Below are 27765 nucleotides of genomic sequence, written 5' to 3'. Positions count from 1 at the left end.
CATCTTGCACCGAATCTCTTTCATTTATATTAAGTAAATACAGAGGACTTTATTAGAAATTTTATTCAAAATACGTTATTTCAATCTCTAATATTGTATTTGATTCGGTGACGTTCGATTCCCAAAAGTTATCCAAAGAAACCGACTCCGTCGACAATGGTAACAATTAACATAAGTAAGGGATAGAAAGTAGTGGTAATAGTATAGTAATGGTAGTAGTAGTTGTAGTAACAGTAGTAGTAGTAAGTAGGTAAGTAAGTAGTAAGTAGTTAGGAGTGTCCGACCAATCAGCGATCTACCGCGCCGCGCATAACCATACATGCTTTTCCTCTCCCGATGAAATTACATCATGTACGTACAGAGATGAAAGAAAGACAACACAGTTAAAACGCTTTGAAAATGATAACGAACGAAGACACAATCAAAAGGGTTACGCAAAATCGACTGAAAATTGTGAAACGTGAAGCTAATATAATAAGACTGAACGAACATAGTCGGTGACAGATGGTGAAAGGTTGAATAGAACGAAAGGTAGAGTTAATAAAACCAATACCGACTGCAAATAAAAAAAACGAAAGAATGACTGAAATAAGGGAGTAGCATTGCATGGCACGGCACGGCATGTCACGTGTCTTGTCTCGGTCATGTCGTGGCATACAAACCTGGCTTTCACCGACGTCACTACAGTACCCACTGTGACATTTTCTTTGATGTGAATGGGGCCGTATACATTCGCATCCCACACAGGTGGTTTATTGTTTCTGTCTACGACGTCTAACTCAACGTCCACATCTGCGTACAACACTTGCGTCCCTCTGTCGGAGGCCCGTACTCGCAGGCGATAGCTGTCACGCTAATGGCAAAACATTGGGCCGTCAACTCACAGGACACTTTTTCGGGACTGTTGTTGGCGGATTTTTTTATTTTTTATTTTTTATTTTTTTCTGTTATTTATTCTGTTTTTACTTTCTTTGATGACTGTTTTTTTGCTTTCGATCTTTTTGTTTGGTATATTTTTAGATTCGTTAGGTTTTTGCTTTTCTTTTCTTTTTTTTTTTACTGGTTTTGATTGACGTTTACGAGAGACAAGTCACTCGGTGGCGAAGTATATACTTTTACGCGCGGTCGTCTAGGACGACCCGAAGGGTATGTCTAAACGAAAGAAATAGAAGATAGTGAAGGACCGTACGGTCTCGTGCGTATCCGTTTACATCGTTCCAGACCTTTTCGATTATCATATATCTTCCGCGTGTTCACCAATCTCTGATTAACCTGAAAATTTCTATCATTATCGAATATCAGTTATTGTAGAATGATTGATTGACACTTTGGTTCATTGGAATCCCTATGGAGGATACTTACCCGGCATGGAGACAAAGTTTATAATTTTCAAAATAATTCAGTTAACCAAGAATGTATTTTTAAAGGATTTCACATTCGTTCGAATTTTAAGTTGAAATTTCTTCATAATGAAGTTTTCAAATGATATTTAAAATCAACAGTATGAAATAATTATTTGTGCCAATAACGTAAATTTTTATTTATGTTTGTTTCAGTGCCAGATTTTTATTACATTAATTTGTAAATTGTCTTCGATACGGTAATAGAATAGGATTTACTTTCTTATTCAGTTATCGTACTTCCAATTAAAAAATTTTCAAACAACCAAAATTAACATTCAATCTTAGACCCTTTTTCATTTTTACATTCTATTTTTTCAATGCTTGGAAGTCTTTTCTTTAACCCTTATCCAAACAGATGTGTATCAAGATGCAATTTGGATAAAAAAGTATATTTCATCTTTATAATAAATTTTCAAAAACATTCAGCTCTTTGAAAATGTACATTCAGAATTAAATGAACATTATAAACTAGATACATACGTCAGTTCATTAAACTCACCTTAACTGGATAAGGGTTAAAAATTCGAATGACTAATACCTCTCCAAGGATTAAAGCAAAAAAAGGTAATGAAATCGTTATCGGCGATACTTCATCATAAGGAGGTCCTTCACTAACGGATACACTCGAGACCAGGACAAGAGAACGAACGGAAACGCGATTATTGTTCGAAATGAAAAGAAAAAAACCGAAAGAGAACAGAAAAATTGCAGAAATATCGCGGTTGGTATTAAATCTTGAATACAAATTACATAATATCAAAACCAAAGGAGAAAAAAAAATAAAGAAAGAATTGATCGAAGACGGAGATAGAGAAAGAGAGAGAGACAGAGACAGAGATAGCGAGAAAGAGAGAGAGAGAGAAAGAGAGAGAGATACAGAAAGAGATAGAGAGAGCTATACAAAGAAAGTAAAAAATAAAACAGAGTGACGTCTCCGAGTGACAATAATCATAGAACAACAACAACAACAGAGGCGAACGAAACAATCGAAAAACCATTGAATACAATCAATAATCAATAACGGAAAGCCGCTCTACCAAATATCACATAACTCATATTTCTTCTTACTTTTTTTTATATGTATATCTTTCTTTTTCATTGCTTTTCTTTACACTGGTATAACAATGCTGTATATCATGTTATACTTTTTGGTGTCTCGATGCAAAGTGTGAAACACAAGAATGTGGTTCCTACTTACTGGAAAACAGCCCTTTTTTTCATCATTTTCATCATCATCATCATCATCATCATCATCACCATCATCATCATCATCATCATCATCATCATCAAATCCGAAGAAAGTAAATGGTGCAATGAACACAAACATAAACAATAAGAAATTCAAATTAGTTCCTTTACGAAATCAACCAATGCAGGCATTTGCATGCAAGCAAGAATGCGTTTAAAGAGGCATCAGGAGGAATAGGGCGACTTGAGAAAGAAAAAAAGAGGTAGACAGAGAGAAAGATTTTGAAAGTTAGAGAGAAATAGATAGAATGAAAGAAAGAAAGAAAGAAAGAAAGAGAGAGAGAGAGAGAGAGAGAAATAGTGATAAATAAGAGAGAGCACGAGGGGGTTGGAGAGGGTGGAATCAAAAAGGAGGATAATCGGAGTTACAGAGAGAAGGAAAAAAAAATTCATGACGACCCCTCGTCTGATTCTTTCGTTTTAACGACACTCAAAAACCGATGGACGTTTTTTTGTACCGTGGATTTTTTTTTTTATATATGTTTCGTTACGTTGCTTCGTCGTTTGTATTTATAGATCTGCATTATTCCGTATTATTTCTGTTTCGTTACGACAGTGGTATGCCGCCCCAATCACAGAAGAAAAAATGTCACACCACGGACAGATTTCTTACGGTTATATTGTTATTGCGCTCTCGACAAAAAATGTCTTTCGTTTCGTTCTTTTTTTTTATTTTGGTTTTTTATTCGGCTCATTGTCAGTCACGTCGCAGTTTGCGGGAGAACAGGTGGATCGAAAGTTGGAAACGTCGAGATGAAAAAAAACAAAAATCAAAAATACCAAAATGCAAAAGAATCCGACAGAAAAAAAGGTAATGAAATTGTTCCAGTACCAAGGATATGAAAATAGAAAAAAATCGAGAGAAAAATCAGTTAATCTTTGTGACAAGAGAATACAAATTACAAAAGTTGTTTCCTTTCGAACGATCAACTTTTGATTGAGCAAAAATCAAAAAGAAAGAAAATCAGTAAAAATGTTACTGAAGTTGCATGTAACAAAATACAAAATTATTGAAGTTCACCAAACGAAAAAATATACAAAAAATAGAGAAGGAAAAAAATATAATGAAACATAGTGTAAAAGATAGAGAGAAAGAGAGGAAACAGAGAGAGTGAGAGAGTTGAGAAAGGAAGGATAATAGGAGCGAGAGCGAGATCCGTTCCTGTAAAGGAATCAAAAACACATTCATATAAAATATTTGCAAGCATTTTCAAAAATTGTTTATGTCTGATGCACCACAAAATGCGTAGAGGTTGAAGTACACCGTACGTGGGGCTCAAAAAATGTCGTTCCCACCTGCTCCTGGAAGTTCAAAAAACATCACTTCCCTTTTGAAAAACATTCACATTAGTATTTAGTTTAAGGAGAATTAATTAAAAGGTAATTAGTAGGGTCTCGTATCGTTTCTCTTCCTTTTGCTCTGTTATTCATTCGTTTCCTTCCCGTTGTTTTACCGCGACGCTCTGTGGCGCGTGTACAAAAAGAAAAACAAAAAGAAACGAGAAAGTCCATGAAAAAAAAAGAAATATAAGGAAAAACACGCAGGCAGTTTTTCTTCATAGCTAGGATGGAAAATGAAAAAAAAGTGTATGTCGATCAACGGATTCTGACCAGTCCGTGCGCGCAGTACAAATCTTCATCGAATTTTGAAAATAAAAATTTACAAAATCAAATAACGTGGAACGTGTTGAGAACGATCGAAATTTGAAGGAACAACAGAACAAAAAAGAACAAGATCGACTGGAAAAGTTTCTTGTTTCTTGAGAAAAAAAAAAAAAAATAGAAAATCGGGAAACGTAAAACGGAAAGAAAAAGAGAAAAAAATGATAGAAAAGACGTTCGTCGACGACCGATACGGCGATAAATAAAAAATTGGACAAAAGGTGTTCGAAAGCTCGATTTTGGAACTTGTTAAAAAAGGTACTCGCGCCGCGAGCATGTTCTCGATAGAAAAGAATGAAAGAGACAGAGAGAGAGTGTTCTGTTGCAAAAATAGCCCGAACGGTCGATCGATTCAGGTACATGAAGCGTTTGAAGGAAATCAGGCATAGCTAAGTATTTACCATAGTGAACACATTGTGCATATCAATGGGAATTAAAAAGTTCTATACATGTGCCGTAAAAAGGAAACTCATTTCGTTGCATATTTGTGATAATTAGAGAAATAATTGCCGACCAAACGCATATTGTTATACAAAGTTAATATCCGATCAGCAACAAAACGGATTCGTGTTTAAAGAACGTAATTGAACGTAAAAGTACAATATACAATATATATAGATATATGTATATATATATATCGGCAGAAGGTGTACACTCAACTTTGTTTTTATATAATATAAATATAGATATAAACATATGTAATCTCTTGTACACACACACACGAATGTATCAATTGAATATACACACGTGTGTGTGTACACATATATATTCGGGCACAATATGTATGGAGAATGCCACGTGGCTTCTCGGCTTTCAATCAGTTCTTCGTAGGTAACAAAATTTCTTAAATTATAACAACGTTGTTTTATAAAGATATACGTAGTTATATAGGCTTACAAGTATTTTTAAATACGACAGACGAATCGTTGAACGACGTACAATCGAAGAACCAGATGTTCGTTGCTCGAGAAACGCACGATGCTCCTCCATAGAACCATTGTTGTTGTTACTGCTAAAGAGAGTATATGTAAATTATCATGAATTGAAATACTCACGTCTAGAGGCTTCTTTAAGACGATCCAACCAGACTCTGGTTGAATCTCAAAGTACTCCAGCCCTTGGTCATTGTTCGGCGAGCTCAACGAATACGTTATAGCGCCGTTATTATCGGCATCTTCGTCCGATGCCGATACTCTCAGAATGTTTGTGCCAATACTAGCATCCTGTTTTACGTTTTCTACGTATCGCTGGAAAAAAAGAGAAGAAATTTGAGGATATTTTGAAAATTTAGCTTCTTTAGTAGAAATGACGATTTGACTTGTAATTACATCTAACAATAAGCCAGACCTGTCTAACTTGCGGCCCGCGGGCCACTCGTGGCTCTTTCCCCTACCACGGAGCTCGCGCTCAGCTCCCCCCACTCTTCCAGTTGGTTTCACGACTCTTCCAATATTTGACGCGTATTCCTACTCATGCTGCGAGAAACCGCTACCCCACTATTGACACTACTGGATGGTGGGGGAAGTCTGAAGCGGTAAGAATGAGAGCAGTGGCTCTTTCGCTTCTAGCAGTTACTTACAAGGGGAACTACCCAAGTGTTACACTCACTTATTAATGAAACTTTGCCAGCTTGTAGAGCTCGTCAAACTGAACACGCCTATACCCCCTTTTGGGGGCAGACGGCTAATTGTTTAAAAGATATTAACAATTACAGTTAGTTACTCCTTACATTCTGAAGTATGTCAATACTTGTGTGCAAATCCCTGGTTCCCAACATTTTTTTTTTAATGATAATTCGTCTCTTTTTGAATAACTATTACATAAAAATTATCATAAAAAAAAAAAAAAACAATTTTGGGAACCGAGGATTTGAACCGAGGAGCTTCAGATTGCGAGTCATGGATCCGCTCCGTGGTTAAACACATGACTCGCAAACTAAAGGTCCTCGGTTCAAATCCTTGGCTCCCAAAAAATTTTTTTTTTTTTATGATAACTTTTTTGTAATAATTATTCAAAAAGAGACAAATTATCATTTAAAAAAAAAAAAAAATTTTGGGAACCAAGGATTTGAACCGTGGATCCCTAGATTGCGAGTTGTATGTGTCAGTTTGTCATACTTCAGAATGTAAGGAGTAACTAACTGTAATTGTTAATATCTTTTAAACAATTAGCCGTCTGCCCCCAAAAGGTGGTATAGGCGTGTTCAGCTCGACGAGTTCTACAAGCTGGCAAATTTTTATTAATAAGTGAGTGGAACACTTGGGTAGTTCTCCGTATTAGACAGGCCTGATCTAAGCAGTGTATGATAAGTAAGTACTGTTCAGAGATGGAAAGTAAATTAGGGAAAAGAAAGTGGGTATGATTCGTCGTATTCCGTACGTCACGCCTCGCGCACATGCATTCTAGATTATCGCGCGCTATTGGCCGATGCGATCACACACTAATTGCGTCGCCTGACAAAGAAGAAAAATGAGACTTTGCAACAAAGCAAGATGGTACGAAGTCAGCGTTGCGGCAAACTTTGAACGCTAGGGTCAAACATGGGGATAAGGCGGAGCGTGCGGAGTGCTCCCTTTGCCTTGGTGCCGTCTCGCTAGTTTACTTTTCATTTCTGAACAGTAGTGTTAATCCTTTTCAATATTTTTAATCTTTGTATGTCAACTCTTAAGATAATAATTACACGTTGTAATTGTAAGTTGAACATAGATAATTGCTGCAGGACAAATTATTGGATGGAAATGTTTCAAACGAAAATAGAAAGGCTAACATGTGGCTAACAAAGAGAATGCAAATTACGAAGAATTTCATTCATTCTGAGCGAATCAATCTATTCCTAATTGTTATGCCATGCACAAAGTGCAAACTGTCCCAGTCAACCATCTTTTGCATTTCTTTCAAACTGGTCTCTTTGTATGCTTCGATGGTTACTGTTTGAATTTCAAAGGCCATCGAATGATCCAATACAGCCACGTGAAAGACAATTTTACCCGCCTCTTCTATCCATTAACAATGAAACACTATTCTTTGATACTTCGTTTCAACGATCAATATCAAGCAATTGTTCAAATAAAACACAATATACATTAAATCAAACGAAAGGTCAATTGAATTAATGTATTGTAAATAATTACCTAACATTATTTTTAATATAATAACAAAGCAACTTTAATCAGTATATTCAGATATAATATGTCACTCTACAATTTTCTGCGAAATGATTAATGTAGTAAGGATTTTAGAAAAAGTTATTGAAGCTACGCTTTTCTTACAAATTAGATCTATAAAAGAAATATTATTACAATGAACTTTTATCATCACACAGATTATAAATTATACAAATTATTCCATAAATGTTTTCACGTTTTACTTTTCATAGTTACTAATCACACTAAATATATTTTATATGTTAAACTTCCATAAAACTTAACTATAACCAATATTAAACAAATTAACATGAACAAAAATATTTCCAAAAGAACATGACATAATTGAATAGTGTTATATCAATATACCACTACTTGTGTACAAATGTTTAAGAGCCTCATAGTCATTATTTATATCTCATCAACATTTTAAGTTTATCCTAAAGTGATTTACATAAGTTAGCTTAAAAAGTATCATGATATTTTTCTCTCTTAGTGTAACAACTTCGTACAAACTTACTATATAAAGCTCTAGTTTGTTCTTTTTACATTGAACTTTTCATTATTTTCATTATAAGTGCACGAACTTCCATTTAATTATTAACATGCAACACTAGATACTACTAATTAACAATTAATCACGAGAAAACGTGGCCTTCAAAAAACGTCGCACAGCTTCATAAAATATTATCCTAAAGTACTGCATCTACGGTCATACGAAAGGGCAATTCTTTCCCTTTAAAGTACATTTTGTTAGATGTCAATAGGACTTGCCGTTCTCAAGATATCGTCATTGAAAGATACCCGTAATTTAAATTATTTCACTCGCACAGGCGAGACCCGACTCGGATTCACTGACCAATCCCAAGCCTGGAGTTGTGGTCATTGGCATACGCTGATTCAAGGTGTTTTACTACTACTATTACTATAGACAGATGAGAAGTTGACAAGCTTAAGGAATGCGGGTACGATTGGTCGTCGTCGATAAGTCACGCCTCACGCACACGTATTCTAGATCGTCGCGCGCTATTGGCCGATGCGGTCACATACTAATCGCGTCGCCTGACAAAGAAGGAAAATGAGACTTTGTGACAAAGTGAGATGGTACGAAGTTAGCGTTGCGGCGAACTTTGGACGCGAGGACCAAACGTGGGGCAGGGCGGAGCGTGCGAACTGCTCCGTTTGCCTCTGTGCCGTCCCGCTCGTCAACTTCTCATCTCTGCATAGTACTACTACGCGCGTATGCATTTTCTGGAGATAAAGTAGGTCACGCCGTTGGCGAAATTATTAATGACCATTCAATACTCCGTATATATTGAATGGCAACTTTAAAGTGTTATATCTCGAGAACCACTTAAGATATCAACTTACAATTAAGTGCATATTAAAGAGCACGCTTTCGTCTATTTTACAGATGTAATATGACATGTGTATTGCAATTGTTTATTAACTATATTTTGAATTATAGTTTATTATATTAAAATTAGGATATGTTGCATTAATTTTTAGTACTTAGGTACATGATGTCGGTTTATTGATAATAATAATTATTCAATCTATTATGAATCAGGTTTTAATTTAACCGAATTTAAAATTTGTCTAGTTGAACTAAAATTGAGATTTGTATAAAATATATGTTAGTTAAATGGTTGAATTTTCTTTTTATTATTTAATCTTTAATTCATTAAGTATTTAAACTCCGAAATGGAGCGTACAATAAAATGTAAATTAATGCGAATTGGAAAATTTAAAAAAGTAAATTCTATTTGTAAAATATTTATAACATTAAAAACCCAATTCTTATTCTGTAGTGCAAATTTTTTGCTTAACTTTAATATAATTTAGAATATCAACTTGACATAGAATATGTAGGTACTCGTGAAAATTTTCTTCTATTTTTCGAGTATGATTTCTTTTTTCGTTACGTATGTTCTGGATTTATATTTATCTTTATAATTGAAATATTATTAAAGCTTTTTACAATTTTTTCTAGTTATATGTATACGTATATATTATAGTATTTCTTGATCGACCGTAGAAATTTCTTTTAAATTGTACTACAATACTTGAATAATAATTTGATTCGTTTAATGAAAAACTCAAAATCTAGTAAAAATTGATTTCTGTTTGTGAAATATAAAACTGTAAGCATAATTTCTGTTTTATGATTTCAGTAATGACGCTACTCTGCTTATGTAATAGTTATTTCGAACATTTGTGGTTTTTTCTAGCATTGTAGATAGAGTCTTCTCCACAAATTGATTTATATAATAATTATTTTTAACCATCATATAACCTAGCTTCTTTCTAGATAATTTACAAACTGACTCACCTGACGGTCGAATAGGGGTGGGTTGTCATTAACGTCAGTAATTTCAACAGTGAAGGAACAGACACCTTCCAAAGAAGGTTCACCTTGATCTGTTGCTTTAACAGTAACAGATACGAACTTTCCATCATCTCCCTCACGATCGAATACCTAAAAAACCATTAAAATTAATTGTAACACCTGTAACCTTGTCCCCTTTTTCTTTTCACTGAAATCACTATTGTAAAAATCCTGATAATAAAATACCAAAAATTTATATTAATCTAATCTGAATTTAATGTTCATAGTTTTCTTGAACGACTGAACCGGGTCAATTGTGACTCATTGTCCAACAATATTTCGATTACAATTAGATCTATCAATTTTTTAACGAAAAAGTTTTGTACGCTAAAATATAATATTTATATAAAATTCAAATTAAATTATCATTGCATCAACTGTCAGCCACCAAAGAATTAATTTCCACACAAAATGTACCTTATTCGTCAGAACCTGGCCAGTCTCCTCATCAACAGTAAATTTTGTTCCTTTCTGATTGGGTTGTTGAACGATGGAATATTTAACCTGCCCATTCACACCCTTATCTTTATCCGTAGCTTGAACCTTGATAACAGTACTTCCATTGGGTGCACCTTCCTCGACTTTTGGATTATACATGCTGCAATCTTTGAACTCTGGTTTGTTGTCGTTGACATCAGTGATGAAAACCACGACGACAGCAGTACTGGTGTGAGTTGTTGTTTCTCCATTAGGACAACAAGCTCCATCATCGAGAGCAGTCACATTCAGTTCGTATTTGTCTCGTTCCAGAGATATCTCTTTTCCGTGCAGTCGAATCACACCAGTGATCTCCTCGATCACGAACTGACCGGACGTAGTGTTACCTCCGACGAATCTGAACCGAACATTGTCACCGTCCTTGTCTGAAGCTACCACGGTTGTAACAAGGGTGTTGGGTCCAGCATTTTCGTCCACGTTTGGCGTGTACACTTGCTGAGAGAATTTTGGCTCTTCGTCGTTCTTGTTCTTTGTGTATATTCGTACTGTTGCTGTACCAGTCTTTGGTGGTTCTCCTGTAAAAATTCATTAGAGTTAGTAGAAAGAATATTAAGATAATTTTTAGAGAGTTTGTGAATAAGATATAGTGTTGGAACTTTTATTTATTATGTAACCCTTCGACTGTTAGTAATTTTTATAGGAACTTATATTTGAAAATTGAAACCCATTATTTTTTACACATTGATTCATAGTTTACAAATTTTTATTTCTAAGCCATTTTCTCTCTGGAACTGGGAGAAAAAACGATGTAGAAAATTATCAGAGTTATTCACGTATTGGTTTCATTTCTTAGCAATGTTCCTTTGCAATAGTATACAGTCGAAAAGTTAACAATTTTTCTATAAGAACATGAGAACGCACCTTTGTCTCTGGCGGTAACAACAAATTCGTAATAAGCATTATTGTTGTCTGCATCTAACTGTTTATTGTTAACAATTATCCCTTGAGAATCCACGCTAAAGTGGTCGTCTGACACCAAATACTCTATTTCCGCGTTAGCACCGGAATCTGCGTCCGTTGCTTTCACTTTTAATATACTTGTGCCCAGTGAAATATCCTCGTCAACATTGTGGGCTTGGTAATCGGGCAGCTCGAATTTCGGGGCATTGTCGTTCACATCGGACACGCGTATGGTCAGCTGAAACCGCAAGACAATTTTAGTACAATGAATTTCATAGAATCGATCAAATTCATAGGTGGATGAAATTCGACTATTATACGTAGAACAATTTGTGATATTATTTTGCAACTGTACGTATAGCAGGTTTGGTACTTTGGTGTTGATTGATTTGTTTAAATTAATAAAATTATACTTTGTCTGGCAAACATTGTGGATTTCATAATCAAGTATGATAATTGGTGTAATTAAGAATTTTATCTGGGATAAGCCACGCCCCCCTAGCTTTACTAAAAGGGTCGAAAATATAATGTCATAATTTTTAATAATAAGAAAATACTTATTTCTATTAAGATGACAGTTTATAAATTGACAGATGTATAACTTCTGTACTTATAGGCAAATAAACTAAAGGTTCAGAAATCATCCTAAATATCATACTTTGGCACTAAAGGATTGAAAAATTTCTTTAATAATTATTTGTTAGCAGCTAGATATCAGAAGAAGCTACAAATTTTTGCAATTGAAATTATTGGGTAATACTTTGTAACTTTTGCATTAAAAAATAGGTATTTATAGTGTAATTAATACTTATGAGAAAGATGAAATTAATCTACCTCGACGGAAGTGGAAAAACCACCAGAATCTTCGGTAGCAGTGACTAAGAGAGAATAAATATGTGGTTGACGTAGATCCTCGAAATCCAATTCCTTAGCGAGCTTCACAATACCGGAACTTGGTCCGATGTTAAATGTTCCTGCTGCTCCTAGTCCTTGAGCTTTTAGCGTATAACGAATTTCACGATCGGCAAATGACTTTGCTTTCACGGATATGATACTAAAAACAATTATAAATCAAATATCAGTGAATGTATATTTAAAAGTTGCGATATGATATGATATGAGGACTTTTACTCAAACTCGAAAAATCTTTTATTGAATAGTAAATTTGTACAAATTTTTACTATTGAAAATTAAATATTAATTAGTTTGCAATTATTGTCCTAATAATCGTTAATGTCGTGAAGAATATTACTTCCATGGTGATTAGCCCATTATTCCGAATCGTACAAAATTATTTAAGAAATTTGATTTAAATCATCACTAATGTAGGATTTTATTAAAATGGATATACAGGGTGTCTCATAACTCCTGTAACACCCAAAAATGGGGGGTTGCTGGGGTGATTCTGAACAACTTTTTCCTTTACCAAAATGTTGGTTGAAACTTCGTTTTTGAGTTATTAACGAAAAACACTGACCAATCCGAGCGCGCGGGGTCAGGGACGACAGCGTTGGCTCTGAACCGCGCTCGGTCATGAACAAACTCATTGTCACAGCGTGGGTATCGAGGGAAGCGTGCGACTAATTCCACATGTAATATTTATCACACACTTCTTTCGATACCCACGCTGTGCCAATGCGTTTGTTCACGACCGAACGCGGTTCAGAGACAACGCTCTCGTGCTTGAGCGTGCGCTCTAATTCGCCAGTGTTTTTCGTTAATAATTCAAAAAGGAAGCTTCAACTAACATTTTGGTAAAGGAAAAAGTTGTTCAGAATCATCCCAGCAACCACCCATTTCCGAATGTTACGCGAGTTCTGGAACACCCTGTACATATATGCCTATATTGCTCTTAAAACAATGATACTGGCTAGTTTTTCAGCAGCGTTCACCAGAAAGGAATTTCAGATAAAGTTGAAACTTACTCAGAATCTTTCTTCTGGTTTTCCGGTATTTCAGCTTCGTACGCGATCATGTAGAACTGAGGTGCTCGTTTTCCACCTACGATCGATAAACGTTCCTCAGGAGTCGATTGAAAACGCCTCTCGTCTATACGGCCATTCTGATCTTCTGCTTTCACATACAGAACATATTCCATGTCCAACTGAAAGAGATCGGTCCCCCGGGTACGTACAACTCCGGATCGTTCGTCTACCTCGAAACGGCCTCCAGCTGCAAGACAAAACGTGAGCCATTTATTTCTCAGCCGGATTATTTTATGGCGACTGACATCGAATAGGGGACACGATGTTTCATGCGGGAGTCCCGTGGATATTTCATGGAAAGCAACTCATGAGGAAGCTGTCCCTTTTGTCAGAGAACGAAAACAACAACGATGCTCGATTATAGAGATATTTTTTATTCTTTTCTCTTCTTTTATTTTTTCATCTTCTCGATATTAAAACTGCTACCTATTTTAATACATCTGTATGTGAGAAATGTTAAGGTGACCTTTACCGAGTTAGTATTGTTTAAAATTTTATGCAAGACTGAGGAATTTTGTAATATTTCTTTGAATTGATTAATTTCAATTTAGGAATTACAGTAAATACAATGTGAAGATGTAAATATACTGTTTATGTTAATTATTAAGTATGAAGTACATGGAAATTTTATGGAAAATTTGAAATAAGCATTTGATTAATTTGTAAAAGTAATAGGAATCGGTTTATTTACTAATCATTATAATAATTATATTGTAACCAACAATATATCCCCTTTCTAATAAAGGAAATAATAATAAATTTACAAAGAAATCCTTTTTTCCATACTTCTAAAAGTCTATACCCCCATCAAATAAAATTTTATTAACCTTCGTATTTCATTTTATTTTAATTTTCTAAATTTTAGACTGTTCTTTTAAAATTATTCTTCAAGTGTATGAAACCTTTTTGTTAAAAATGATACATTTAACTTTAGGTTAATATTCTCGTATATTTTGTAAATTTAGATTAAGATTGACCCAGGTTCCGCTGTTCAAGGATTAATAATCTCCTATTATATTACAAATGTATGAAACCTTTTCGTTAAAAATTATATAGTTAACTTTAGGTCAATATTCTCGTATATTTTGTAAGTTTGGATCAAGATTGACCCAGGCTCCGCTGTTCAAGGATTAATAATCTCCTATTATATTACAAATGTTAATTGGCAACGTAGAAAATAGGAATGTCAAAAATTCATACGTACTCCGATCTCGTACTATGAAGTAATGAATATTGCTGTCGGTGTCAGGATCCCTTGCTTGAAGGGTAAACACATGGGTATTCGGTGGTGCATTCAGCTGAACGACGGTTTGCATTGGCAGAGGTCGATTTATGAAGTATGGCGGTTCATCGTTAACGTCCTTCATGTTGATAATGACACGCTGATTGTCTGTATCTGTAATCATCGATCGATTATTGATATGAGCTCGCAAGCCCATATTGGCGGGAAACGGTGAACAGTGTTCAAAGGCGGTAGCCGAATAGCATTTGACATTATCACGTTGGACGCTTTGACCTTTGGCCTGTTAAATTCGACGTGAATCTCAAAATGAAATTTCTCGATATGTATATTGTAACGCGATGCTCCACTTTGAATTTAGCACAATCAATTCGGTTATACATATATCTATTATACGTATTTTCAAGGTGTTTGATTTGATGGAATGAATGTTTCGAAAGATTTTATTTGAATAACTGTTATTTCAAAATTTTTATGACCCAGCGTAATATTTATTTAGGAAGTTTGCTTTTAAGCATTGATCTATAATTTTATACTGAAGTATCAAGTGAAATCAAATGTAAAAAATAAAATACACCCGGAGATATAAAAAATTATTGTAATAAATTATTGTAAATATGAATTTATTTTTAAATTTTAGAAAATACTTCCACATATTTCTTTTAATACATTTATAGATAACTGGAATTGACAAATTTTTCATTTATCTTATTCTAGAATCTTAAACTTTGTATTTTTTCTAATATTAATAATCTCTGCTCCATTTTATGATTCATATTTTCACCAAAATTTTATTTAGGTATTTTCAAGATATTTGAGATTTGAGAATAGTACAATTCTTCATGTACAAAAATACCAACTTACAATAATTTATTTATCACTAGCATAAGTAGATAGGACCAGGGTGGAATATGGATCCCTCATTATACTAGAACTATAGGACTCTCAATAAAATTTCATAATTTCAAGATTTCAAAAATCCAGGACTTCAAAATTTCGCAAAGATTTGGCCCATTCCAGAAAAGGCAATGTTATTTATTAAATTTATAATCTGAAAAATCGTCTACGCATATTCTATCATTACGAAATCTATCTATAAAAACGAAATAATTGTCTGAAATGTCAGTTCCACGTTGTACAGAACTCATCGAATCTATCGCGACTGCAACAACAATGAAAAATATAAAAATATACTCTCCAAGCATCGACAAGAATGAAAGGTTTAATTAATTTTCACGATGAACAGACTCCTGCAAAATTGATTTGGAACAGCGTTCAAGCCGTCTCTTGACCGATTTACTGCAGAGTCAAGCATCCTGTCACGAAAGCTTTCATCGTAAAAGGAATTCACTTTATTCACTTAAATCTTCTTCCGTCACCGCCCATAAACACTGTCAACCCAGCAACCGAGCAATCTACATAGCAAGCTGAATTTTATACTACAAGCATCTAGTGCAAAATTCTACCTGGATTGTTTTATTCTACGCAAACTACTAAAGCTTATAATGCTTCTTTCTAATATTTTATATACAAGAAGTGACTGTACGAATAAGTGAAAATGAAGATGACATGTGGTTTTACTTACATTGAAATCCTGTGGAAGCCGAGAATGCGGGAAAGAAAATGTTCATCATTAGTCAAAGTGATAATAAAAGCATAGATAATTAAAGATAAGGAAGCACGACAAGAAATTTGAATTTTAGCAGTATTTTTTTATTTTCAAACACTTTGAAAATTTGTTTAAATGAACTGTAATGCATTGAAAGATAATGATAAATACATATATATTATATAAGTAGCTTGAAAACATATACGTTAAATTATATTTTTTAATGGATTTTCTGTATTTATAAGTAAGAATTATATTTATAATATTTAACAGCAATATGTTAAATTAAAATTTCAACAAAAAGAAACAGATGAAACAAAGAATTAAAATTCAACCCTTGTACACGTTAATCGATATTATTATTTGGCCCCTGAAAAAAGGATTCAGGATCCTCTAAAAACATTCTTTGGGTACCTTCGATAGTACTCAATAAATGGTGAATTTTCATTTCAAATCAATTTCGAGTGAAATCTGGAGCACGAGGGTTAATTAAAACTGTATAATAATGAAAACTGCGACAACGTAATAATTTCGCGTCACTAAATAACGCTAACACACCGGAATACCATGTAATTTAATTCCTTCCGGTCCCTTCATGCGTAACACACGTCGCACTTATTTTTCCCGGCGAAACTGTAATTAACGCTTGACCCACGATGTGAGGTCCATGTTCGAACAATTACCCTGGTTCCGAAAGGAAATTGTACCCACGTGCAAGTAGAAAAACTTTCGCATAGGACTTCAATCCCATATACACGATAAATGTTTAAAAATTATCATCTTGAATATTTTTCAAACTGCGGGAACCACCGAAAAATGGTTAAAGATTTCATGGTGAAAAAGAAACTATCAGATGGTGTCAGTAACTTATTTTTTAGGTAGAGTTACTTTTGAAAGTATTTTTACTTTTTCGAATAGAACCATACATTTATCTTCAAAGTATTGTATGTAAAAAGCTAATGTACATTCGCGATCAAATCAGGCTTCCCCAGGGAAAATCACGATATAGGGAAAGCAGGAATTCTCAAAATCCTAATTTTGACGATGTTAATATTAAAAGCAATTTTAAAAAACGAAAATAATATAATTTTTAATTGTTATATACTACAATATAAAATGTAGTATATAACTGACAATTAAGTAAATATTAATTAAAATGTTCCCACGTAAGGGTTTATACCCAATTGGTAGAAAAGCACAGATTTCTGTATGTACAGGGTGTCCTATTTAAAGTGAACCAGATGGTGATCATATTGCTACAAAATATAGTTACTGTTAAACTTCATAAAATTCAAAGTTTTATATTTACATTTTGAAATTGAATAGCTCATAAAAACTATTGCATATCACATATTGTATTTGAAGACAATAAATGCAGAACTATAGTATTGATGGTTCAGACATCCTGTATACAGGTTGTCCCAGAAAGAGTGTTAGTCCTTTAAGGGAAAGGTAGGTGGGGTGATATTTTGCGAAAATATTATTTGAAGCTTCGTTTTTGAATTATTAAGGAAAAGCACTGGCCAATCAGAGCGCGCATAGCGCGCGGGCTCTGGGACGGCAGTCTCGATTCCTGCTATACCAGCAAGGTGCCGAAAGTGTAGTTGATGCTACCGTCCATGAGCACGCGCGCCATGCGCACTCGGATTGGTCAGTGTTTTCCCTTAATAATTCGAAAACAAAGTTCAAAGCTCAACATTTTCGCAAAGGAAAATGTTCAAATTCACCTCGGCTACCACCCCTTTCAAGGACTCTTCCTAGGACATCCTGTATGTAGGGCCCCTTTCGCTCTATTGTTATTTTCCTCGCGAAAGTCTACGGCAGGCCTGTCTAACTCCTAGAAGTGAAAGAGCCACTGCTCCCACTCTTACCGCTTCAGACTTCCCCCACCATCCAGTAGTGTCAATAGTGGGGCAGCGGTTCCTAGCAGACTAGGAATACAAATATTGGCAGAGCGGGAAACCAACTGGAAGAGTGGGGGGGAGCCGAGCGCGAGCTGCGTGGTAGGGGAAGGAGTCACGAGTGGCCCGCGTGCCGCAGGTTAGACAAGCCTGGTCTACGGCATAGACTCTATGGGGAAAGGGAGAAACCCGGAACATCACTATTTTTCTCGAAGAAGCCTGACTTGATCGCGAATGTGCAATGTTAAAAAAATTAAAAATTCGTGAAATACTATAAACCCAAAAATAAAATACCTACCTATTTTATACAAAATATCGATTTCGTTTTATATTATATTATATCGTATTGTATTTTATTTAGTATAATAATGTATTTTACTGTTTATATTTTAAACATATTCTATCATATTTAAAAACGACTCAGTATGAAAAACAAATTCTTAGCTTCATGTGATCCTTTTTGCCATGCAGTTTTCATTTGATAATATTTTCTCCAACCCCTTAACATTCAAAAATATTTAAAATGATAATTCTTATTAGTCTACCTTGTATGTTTCTCGCCGTGTTTCCTTAACGATACAAATGTACAATTAGTGTTGTGATCAGGGGCGGAATGGGACATACTTTTACCGGAAGATTAGTGACACGATGGGCCTTCGTGTAGAATATGGACCCCAATTTTAATTAATTAGATCCCAAATTCCTACCGGCCCACCGAGAATTTTTTCGAACTCCCAATAGCCAGTCCGCCCCTGGTTGTAACCGTTCTTGATCGATATAATCGTGCAGCGTGTATGGCTTTCCATAAGCACATGATTCCATCCCCACGGAAAAGAAATTCAGTGAGAAGAACCGAGCCACAGCGTGGACAAAGCTGATGGACGATGTGTAAACGGTGTGTTCGAGATTATATTATGATAAGCAAAAATTAAAATTGTACCGTGAAATGGACACCGGATATATGGCGGGTACCGTGAACACCGATCTTCGGCCACGAGGCGAACAACAAAATAAATATTAATTAAAAGAAATAATACGTAATAAACGAATAATAAAAGAATAATACGAGTAATAAAAGAGTAATAAAAAAATATTACGTCACGTAAAGAAAAAAAGATTTTGATATTCTAGAAAAAACTTGGGTTTCATTGGGATTCTTAACAGTAGATCAAAATGCAAATTATAAAAATGATCACGAAATAAATAAATACTATTAAAAATTGTTATGTTTTGCTAGATTCACTCTCTAATTTTCTTATTTCTAAATATTTAATAAATTTCAGCATCAATAAAAAACAAAATTATTAATGAAATGACCAAGTAAACTCATAGGCATCGAGAGATGTCTTGTACCACTGAAAAATTTGTATATTTTTCTATTTTTAATTTCAAATGTACCAAAAAGAAAAAAGATGGTGAAGTAAACTTGAATAACCAATTGGGCAAAAATAATATCACCAGCACATTCTTTCTCTTTAATCACTTACGAAAAATGGAATAAAACTAACATTAACCAAACATAATATTCATTACCTGTATTCGTAATGGTCACCCAAAAGTCAATGGTCTTTTCCGAGCCCAACTCCTCGTAATCCCATTTCTGTTTCACCACAACCGACCCATTCGGGCAAACAGAGACCCATTTATTCTCATCCCTAATCTTGTACACCTCCTTCTCGTTCTCCTTCTCCAAATAAAACACGATCTTTCCTTCGACATCGCCGTCCGCTTCCGTGAAGTCCACCTTCTTCGTCGGCCTAACAGCCCTGGTTACCCTACGTTTTTGTATACGGTGAACTTCAACGTCCACCGGTTGTGACGTCAAGAATCTGACAATAACCTTGGCGGGTTTCTCGGTAGATCGACTAGGACTTCGTACATCGTGAGCCTCGACGATCACCACACACTCGCTGTCTTCGTCCATCGTGATTTCCGGTTCGCCGACCAACATAAGTTCTCCAGTCTGGGGTACTACCACCAACAAACTGCTAGGCGTGAGTAATTTATAGGCAACCTTGTCACCATCGTCATCCTTCGCAGCGACCTTCCCCACCACAGAGAACCGTTTCCATCCAGGAAGTGCGACAGAGTTCTTGTGAATGGCGTCCAGGTTGGTCGGTCTTATCTCAAACGTGTATAATTCTTTCTCGAACACGGGGCTGTTGTCGTTTTCATCCAGCACGTGGACAACGCCGTTGATCTGTGAACTGCTAAGCAGATAACCATCAGAAGCGTGTATCGCGACGGTGTAAAGCTTCTTGGTCTCTCGGTCCAGAGGTTTCGCGGTCACCACCCTGACCCCATCTTTCTGGCTGTTCAACGTCAGATTGAAACCCGTGTGGTTCGAGTCTTCCTCTTGCAAAGCGAACGGACGATCCCCAGTTTCGTCCGGGAGAATGGTGTAATGGACCGGGAAGCTTCCTCGAGCTCTTAAGACCGGAAAGCCGTCGATCAAGGTGCCAGAGACAGAATTCTCCGGTACCTCCCCCTCGCCAAGGTGATCGTGCGAGAAGGTGATCATGTTCCGGCGATTAATCACGTATAGATGGAGGAAATGTGTCTGGGTACCGTTGGCCAATTCTTCGAGGACGATCAGGTTCACTGGCCGGTCGACCAGCGGTGACAAATCGGACGTGGTCATCACCAGACCGTTTCCCAATACAGTGAAGAATTTGGAAAAACCATTCTCCATCAGATGGAAGTTCGATGGACGTTTTGTATTAAACAGCGTCACCTCGTATCCTGGGTAAACATCGTGGGGTAAAACCACCACTTTGTCACCCACCGAGGTGGCCACCAGCAAGACTGCGACGACTAGTATGCGCCACATCGTGCTGCCTCTTTTCCGCTCCGCTCTCAATACTCTCGTGCTTTTACTAAAGCATGAGTGCTGACACCATCTGCAAGTAGATAAGAAACAGTGGGGTTAATCAAAGGTGCTTTACAATTAGAACATGTTATTTCATAAATTATAGAATAAATCTTTGGTATAGATAGCTTTATTTTGGAAAAAGCGAGCTTTGTGTAACGGTTACAACGACAATTACTTGAATTATAGGATCGTATTAAGGTTTCTGAGGCCCGGGACTATCGAAAATTCGAGGGTCCCCGTGGTTGCCAAACTTGGTTCAAAAATTGAAATTTATCTTAAATAAAATTAAGTAACATTTAATTGCAAAGAAAAAGGGCAACGGTAAAAAAAATTTCATTCAATATTACGAGACAAAATAAGTGGAAGGCTTGCAATTGAGCCCCCTCCACCGGCGCTAAATAAACGAAAGATTTGGTATGGCGAATCTATAGAGGACTCAGCTACATTATAAATGATCTTCTCTGCACGTTATGGAATAAAAATATCATTAAAAATCACTGAATTTGTCTTAATGATATCTACAATACCACATAAAAGAATTTGTATGGCCTCGAAGTTTTTATTAAAAGAAGAAAGTATTTTTGCGATTTGTTGACAATTGGTAATTCTATGTCATGAATATGTAAACTTTCACAGTTTATTAATATCTAGAATTGTATAAATAAAACAGTAGTTTAGCGATGAAAACGATCATTTGACTCGGCTGTTCATGGATTGAAAGGATGAATGGTTCAGTCACATATTCCCATGCCAATTGTCTGGCGAAAACCGTGCCAGAAACGAAGACAGACAGTCCTAAAACGACGATAAATTATTTCGACGAGTGTAATCCGCTGGTTGATTCAGATTTATGCCACCCTTTAACCAAATCGCGCGTACACGCACCCACGTACATGCCAACATCGATGTAACAAGCAATTTTCATACCAATTGATGCGATTTTCTATGTCTCTGTGATTACTCGAATTCGTTGAAAGGAATTTTAACATCAGTCGAGTACTTATAAACGAGAAATACTGGTTCCATAACTAAATTTCCTCGACTTAATACACAAAATTTGAACTTTGAACTTTTAAACAGGCTGTGAAAATAACTTTTCAGAAAGTAGGCTAATCAACTTCACTTTCTGTCAATCTAACATTAATAACTTTTTTGATATTTTTATTGCCATAAATTTCAACTTTTATTTTATGAATTAACATATTGACTCGTATGCGATAGAGGTCAATCATGTATATTATAAAAAATTTTGTTAATTACCTAATTAGAAATTAGGTAAATTAACAATATTAAAATTATCACCTGCTAGAAAATCACAAATAAATACTGAAAAGATAATAGATACAATTTTGTGAATAAAACTTTTCATTATTTTGTTCGAAATGTATTGGCAATTAATAGATTATCCGTATTCCTTTCATCATTTGGCCTTTTTGTCGGTTCTTGAACCCCGTCGAAAATTAAAGGAGAAATGGAACTGAATGGGACCATGATGAGGCATCATTATCGAGATTTATGCTGTTGCGGATCATGAAGGGTTGACACGAAATTACGTGTCGACGCTTCGTTTATCGTAATGCTGATTCCACATTAAATACGATACTGCGGATACTTGCAATATTCGACAAACAATTTATAAGATCATTGATTTTCAATAGAACACGTTGCATATTGTGCAATGATTTTAATTCGAAGAGACTTATTCTTTATTCCTTACTTTCAGACTAATATGTATTTCAGATCATATTCTTACAGTTGGTATAATAGTAATGCTATTCAAATTCCTCTTTCTCTCCTCTCTAATTATTAGATTATACATAGTAGCTATATTTGGGACATCACTTGTTGGTGACCTCAATAGTAGTCAATGTGTTAATATTACATAAAACAATGAAAATTTAATCTACAAGTACGACTGAAACTCTGTGAGAGCAAATGAATAAAGTCGTCGAAGTAACCTTCAACTTTTTCCATTTTGACATTTTTATTTCACATCTGTGAAGATAAAAATATCAGAATGCACCAGTCATTTACATATTTCATTAGAAGTAAAAAATAACCTGCTAAAGAAAATCTACGACTTTTTTATTTCATTGTGAATGAAAAAATTGATGTGAATATATTTAAGGTAGAAATATTTTCAGAAAACTGTATATACTACCGTTTAAAAGGCTTTGGTCATTAGCTACATTTAACGAAGCACTGTAACATTACTATTTTCTCTATAATAACTTTGTAATAAATAATACAGCACTCTACAATATTTTAGAGTATAATAAATAGTAATGGTGATCTGTACCAGCGGTTCTCAACTAGTGGTAGAAATATTAATGGGACGCGAGAGGCAGCTGAATGGCACGCAGATAATTTGTGCAATATACAGTATAAAAATTGCAATATTGTTTGCTAATCGTACAGTATGGAGGATGGTAGATTTCCGCAGGGTAAATAGCGATACTCCCAACCCACTCAGTAGACCACCCCTTTCCGAGACTCGTGCCTCGCGCCTTAGGCGTTCCACAGAAGAATGATGATATAGAGGAGTAGGTCCCATATAACCCATGATGGTGGGCTCCCCACCATCTGCATATAAACGCTTACGCGGAAAAAATTGAATTAATATTTACTTCGATATTCGCACTTTTCGGCTATACAGGGTGTTAAAAAATACCCTGAAGACCTCTACACCGCTGAATAGATTACGGAAAATCGAAGTGAAAAGTTCTGTAGCATTTTTCCATGGGATCAGTAGTTTAACCACATTTCGTTGTTGAAAATTAAAAAATTGACCAATCAGCGCGCAGCTTGAGTGGCAAGACCCGCGGAGTAGGAGACTAGCCTCCTCTGCCCCTGACGAGCCGGGCCGCTGAGCGTCGCGATTACGCATGCGCCGAGAGTCTAGTGCAGGCCTGTCCAAGTAGGGGAAATTACTCCTGGAACACATGTTTTTGGTCCCTTTCCAACGCTGCTCCTTCAAGTAAGGTGGGACGGTTCCAGGAGTGGATTCCCCTACTTGGACAGGCCTAGTCTAGTGGAAACGAAATTAATTAATTATTTAAATAATTCAAACGTTGTTTGCTATTGTAAAGATAGCAATTTTATGCTTTTGGATATGTTCGATATCAATCTTTACTACAGGATACAGACGAAAATTGTACGTGTACAATTTATCAAACCGTTTAATAAATTGAAACAACTGGGTATGACCCACTAATAGATTAAACAAACAAACAAATAATTTGTCTATCTCCACTAGACTCTCGGCGCATGCGTAAACGTGACGCTCAGCGGCGCGGCTCGTCGGTGGCAGAGAAGACTTGTCTCCTACTCCGCGGGTCTTGCCACTCAAGCTGCGCGCTGATTGGTCAATTTTTCAATTTTCCATAACGAAATGTGGCTAAACTACTGATCCCATCGAAAAATGCTACAGCACTTTTTACTTCGATTTTTCGTGATCTATCCAGCGGTGTAGAGATCTTCAGGGTATTTTTTAACACCCTGTATACTACTTGTAAGTTATATAATATTTAGTAATTACAAATCATATTATTTGATTTCTAAATCATTTTTAATATTAATATCGCCAAAATCAGATTTTTATGAATTCTTGCTTCCCATATATCGCCATTGTTTCTAGGAAAACCTACTTTGCTCCAATTCCTTTTTTTTTTAAATAAAATTATTCTATCAGAAACAAAAAAGGAAATATATATATGACAGCAATGTAATTAAATGTAAAATCTCTTAAATTTTTATGTACAGGACATACTTTTCTTGATGGTACTGAAATTCTTGAATTTTGATTTCGGTGGCACCATTCATAAAAAGGTTAAGAACCGTTGATCTATACTAAATAGCATAATTCTGTAATAAATAATTTACCATTAGAAATTGAAATTGAAATTCTATTATTGTAATATACCAAATATTTATTGATAGATTGATGCATTGGTTATTTGACCCAGAAGAATGTTGCATCGCGATCGAGTGATATAGAAATTGAAACGGGCAAATTTAAATGAAGCTGAATGAGAGGCGTCGTTGAGACCCGTCACGAAAATGTTTCTCCCTTTGTGGGTCTTTTTTCGCCGGAGTAGTTTCGAACTTAAACGAGCCGCGGCTGACCTCACGTCCGGTCCTCTTGGGGCGTGAATAGAATCAAATGGAACGGAGGGGGTTACTAAATGACAATGGTCAACTCGTACGCGCCGGTTCTTATTTCCGGTGCAACGTTGCGGACATTGTTCATTCCGTTGGTGTCTCTCGGACACCAGAGGCGACGCTGATATTTCGAGCGACAAAAGGAGACAATCATTGAATGATTGCCGTTTCTTCGTCATTCACTCCGCGTTCTAGATGAAACCCTATTTTGCATACCTTTCTCTTCAATTTTTTAAAAGGGACCTTCGAACGATCAATATTTATTATCAATACTGAAAAGACTTTGGTTTTCATCAAACCATCTCGTCAATATTTTAAATATTGGGAATACGTCAATTTCTTTCTCACGCGTTCAATAATATCGACGATATTGAAATATTGTCAAAATATAAAAATTTTTATTGTGATATGAATTTTAACCTTTCAACTGTGATGGCCTCTGTCGAAACCTGTTCCTGAATGTTTGTATATTAAATAACTTTGTTTATAAAATTTTCTTTGCAATAAGAAACTTTTTACCTTAGACATTCTTATTGCTATACGAAAAATTGCTATATGAAAATTTACATTGTATGTTTTCTATTTTTTAAATATAAATATTCTGTGTTAATATAATTTATGGAGAATTTTGACACTTTTTATGAACTTCAATATTTGCATTTTTCTTTCGCTGGCTACGCTTTTTGCATGGAAGAATGGCGCTCGTAATTTATTTTGTCAGTGGAAAATTTAATACTGGAGGAAATGAGAAAACTGAAACTGATATTCTGTTTTTATTAACAGGTGGTGTTAAATTCAGTGTATGATGTAATTAAAAATGAGACTGAATTTTTAAATTTTTTCTTTTTATGTCTGCTTATCATATTACAGTTTCATATAGAGTAATATTTCAATATTTTTGCGTATCAAATTTAATTGAAATAGAACTTTTATCAATTTGAATCTCAACGCTTACTGGGAATGAATACATTTTTCATTAACATTTGTCGTACAGAATCTCTGCTTGCCAATTACAGTCAACAATAAAACAGAGTAAAATTTGGGTATTGTTTGTGATTTCAATCCCAATATTATATAACCGAAACCATTGGTAATGTGTCGCCCCATTTACAAAAATATGAAGCTGATGGACATACAATACAGCTTTAAACAAATTTCAATGAAAAAATATGAATCTCAAAAATGAACCCTATGGACGACCCAAATGTGCAGCCACAATCAAGAGAAATGTATAACTCTGAACAATTCATGGCTTTAGAAAATATAAACCTTTTGGAACGCGTTTTGATAAAGGACTAATCATTCTCAGAAAAGTTATTGCTGTTGACATTTTTATGATTATGTCGACTATTTCATCTCTTATATTATATGTGTTTAAGGTATTTACATATTCAACATAAAATCAACGCTCTCAACATATTCTAGCTATCAGTTTACCCAAGGTATTCTATTTATCATACTACTCCAATAATTTTCAAATTGTTTGAAAAAACAAACTATTCCAATTTTACTCATGGGGCAGGAATATTGCAAATTATCCTATATCTCAAATTTTTTAAATTTGTGTTAGTTCTTTCATAGAATAAACAATTATTTACTGCTAAATAATATATTATTTGAAATATTATTGAATTGACAATATTATTTGTAAATAGCAAATAGTTTGTTTTATTTCAAATCATGAAAAAAAAAAATACATTGTATTTACAGAAATAAGTTTCTCAAATACTAATTTTAATACTTATGCTGAATTATAATCAAAAATAAATTTAGTTTGGTACATATTATAGTTTCTTTTTTTTGTATTTATTTATTTATTTATTTATAATTTCTTATAATATTATTTCGTTTTTCAGTTTACTTTTAAAGAGAGATAGTTTAAAGATTCAGTTCACTTAAAATATTACTGTCACAAAATATTTAAAACACTAATAATGTTACAAAATTCAAGTAAAATAATATTTTAAACATCAAGCGAAATATCATGAGGGTTGTTCGCGGGATCTGCGAGCTAGGGGAAAATGAAAGCGGAAGCGCTACCTAGAACGCTCTCTATATGTGCTTCTATCTACACCTTCTTCTTGTACTGTACAACATGGCAAAGGCATGTGCGTTGACTAGATACAAACTAAGATAATTACTCTATCATTTACTTATGTTTCAATTATATACGTTTCCATAATTATATACTTGTATAAATAAACTTCTTACATTTAACATATCAGTAAGAAAAGTAAATTTTATTAAAATAATTTGAAGTATAAAATAAAATTTATTTATTTGCCAAAATTTTGCTTCCTATTTAAATAAATATCATTTTATTTGAAACTTTCTAACATCTAATATTGAAGCAGTATTTGAAATATTTATCTTTAAATTGTACCCAACTCTGCAATTATTCATTAGCAAATATTCGATTTTCAATTGCTTATATGACAAAATGACAAAGGAACTTTTTGTTTATTTTGCCATAAAGAATTTGTAGCTTTTGAAAATGGAAATTTGTTATAAAATTATATTGAAACTCTGAATGTTAAGCATAAGAACAGTTAACCACCAAATTTCAAATTTCAAGCTCCTAATTAATTACCTTGCATTATTAAAGTAACTAGTGGAACGCCCCGTGATATGCACGGGGAATTAATCAGTTAAAATATAAATGAGTTAAAGTATAAATTTGACTTTGCCCACTATCCACCCCAAACTCCAATTCCATGATAGGTATTAAGCAGGGTGTTACTGTATTCAACTGTG

General features: G+C 34.7%; 1 protein-coding gene across 9 annotated transcripts in view; it reads right to left on the bottom strand.

Moving 5' to 3' along the window:
• Positions 1-27765, bottom strand: part of LOC117609068 (neural-cadherin) — a 325378-nt gene that overhangs the window by 237906 nt on the left and 59707 nt on the right. The window contains exons 2-13 of one of the 9 annotated variants that reach the window (XM_034334919.2): positions 19512-20878; positions 18919-18963; positions 14433-14624; positions 13169-13415; positions 12078-12297; positions 11205-11481; positions 10263-10858; positions 9789-9935; positions 5369-5560; positions 3888-3953; positions 2602-2613; positions 663-853 (exon numbers count right to left, since the gene is read on the bottom strand). In XM_034334919.2, the coding sequence (XP_034190810.2) occupies positions 663-853; positions 2602-2613; positions 3888-3953; positions 5369-5560; positions 9789-9935; positions 10263-10858; positions 11205-11481; positions 12078-12297; positions 13169-13415; positions 14433-14624; positions 18919-18963; positions 19512-20808 (3482 nt within the window). In that variant the 5' untranslated portion in view covers positions 20809-20878. Of the gene's footprint in view, positions 1-662; positions 854-2601; positions 2614-3887; positions 3954-5368; positions 5561-9788; positions 9936-10262; positions 10859-11204; positions 11482-12077; positions 12298-13168; positions 13416-14432; positions 14625-16053; positions 16159-18918; positions 18964-19511; positions 20879-27765 lie in introns of those variants that run through there. The other 8 variants (XM_034334922.2, XM_034334921.2, XM_076692243.1 and 5 more) reach the window with 8 other exon arrangements.

The sequence above is a fragment of the Osmia lignaria genome, chromosome 14 (assembly GCF_051020975.1).
Source record: "Osmia lignaria lignaria isolate PbOS001 chromosome 14, iyOsmLign1, whole genome shotgun sequence".
In the NCBI taxonomy this organism is placed as follows: Eukaryota; Metazoa; Arthropoda; class Insecta; order Hymenoptera; family Megachilidae; genus Osmia; species Osmia lignaria.
The sequence above is the reverse complement of the archived record's forward strand: the minus strand, read 5'-3'. Positions and strand labels throughout refer to the sequence as shown.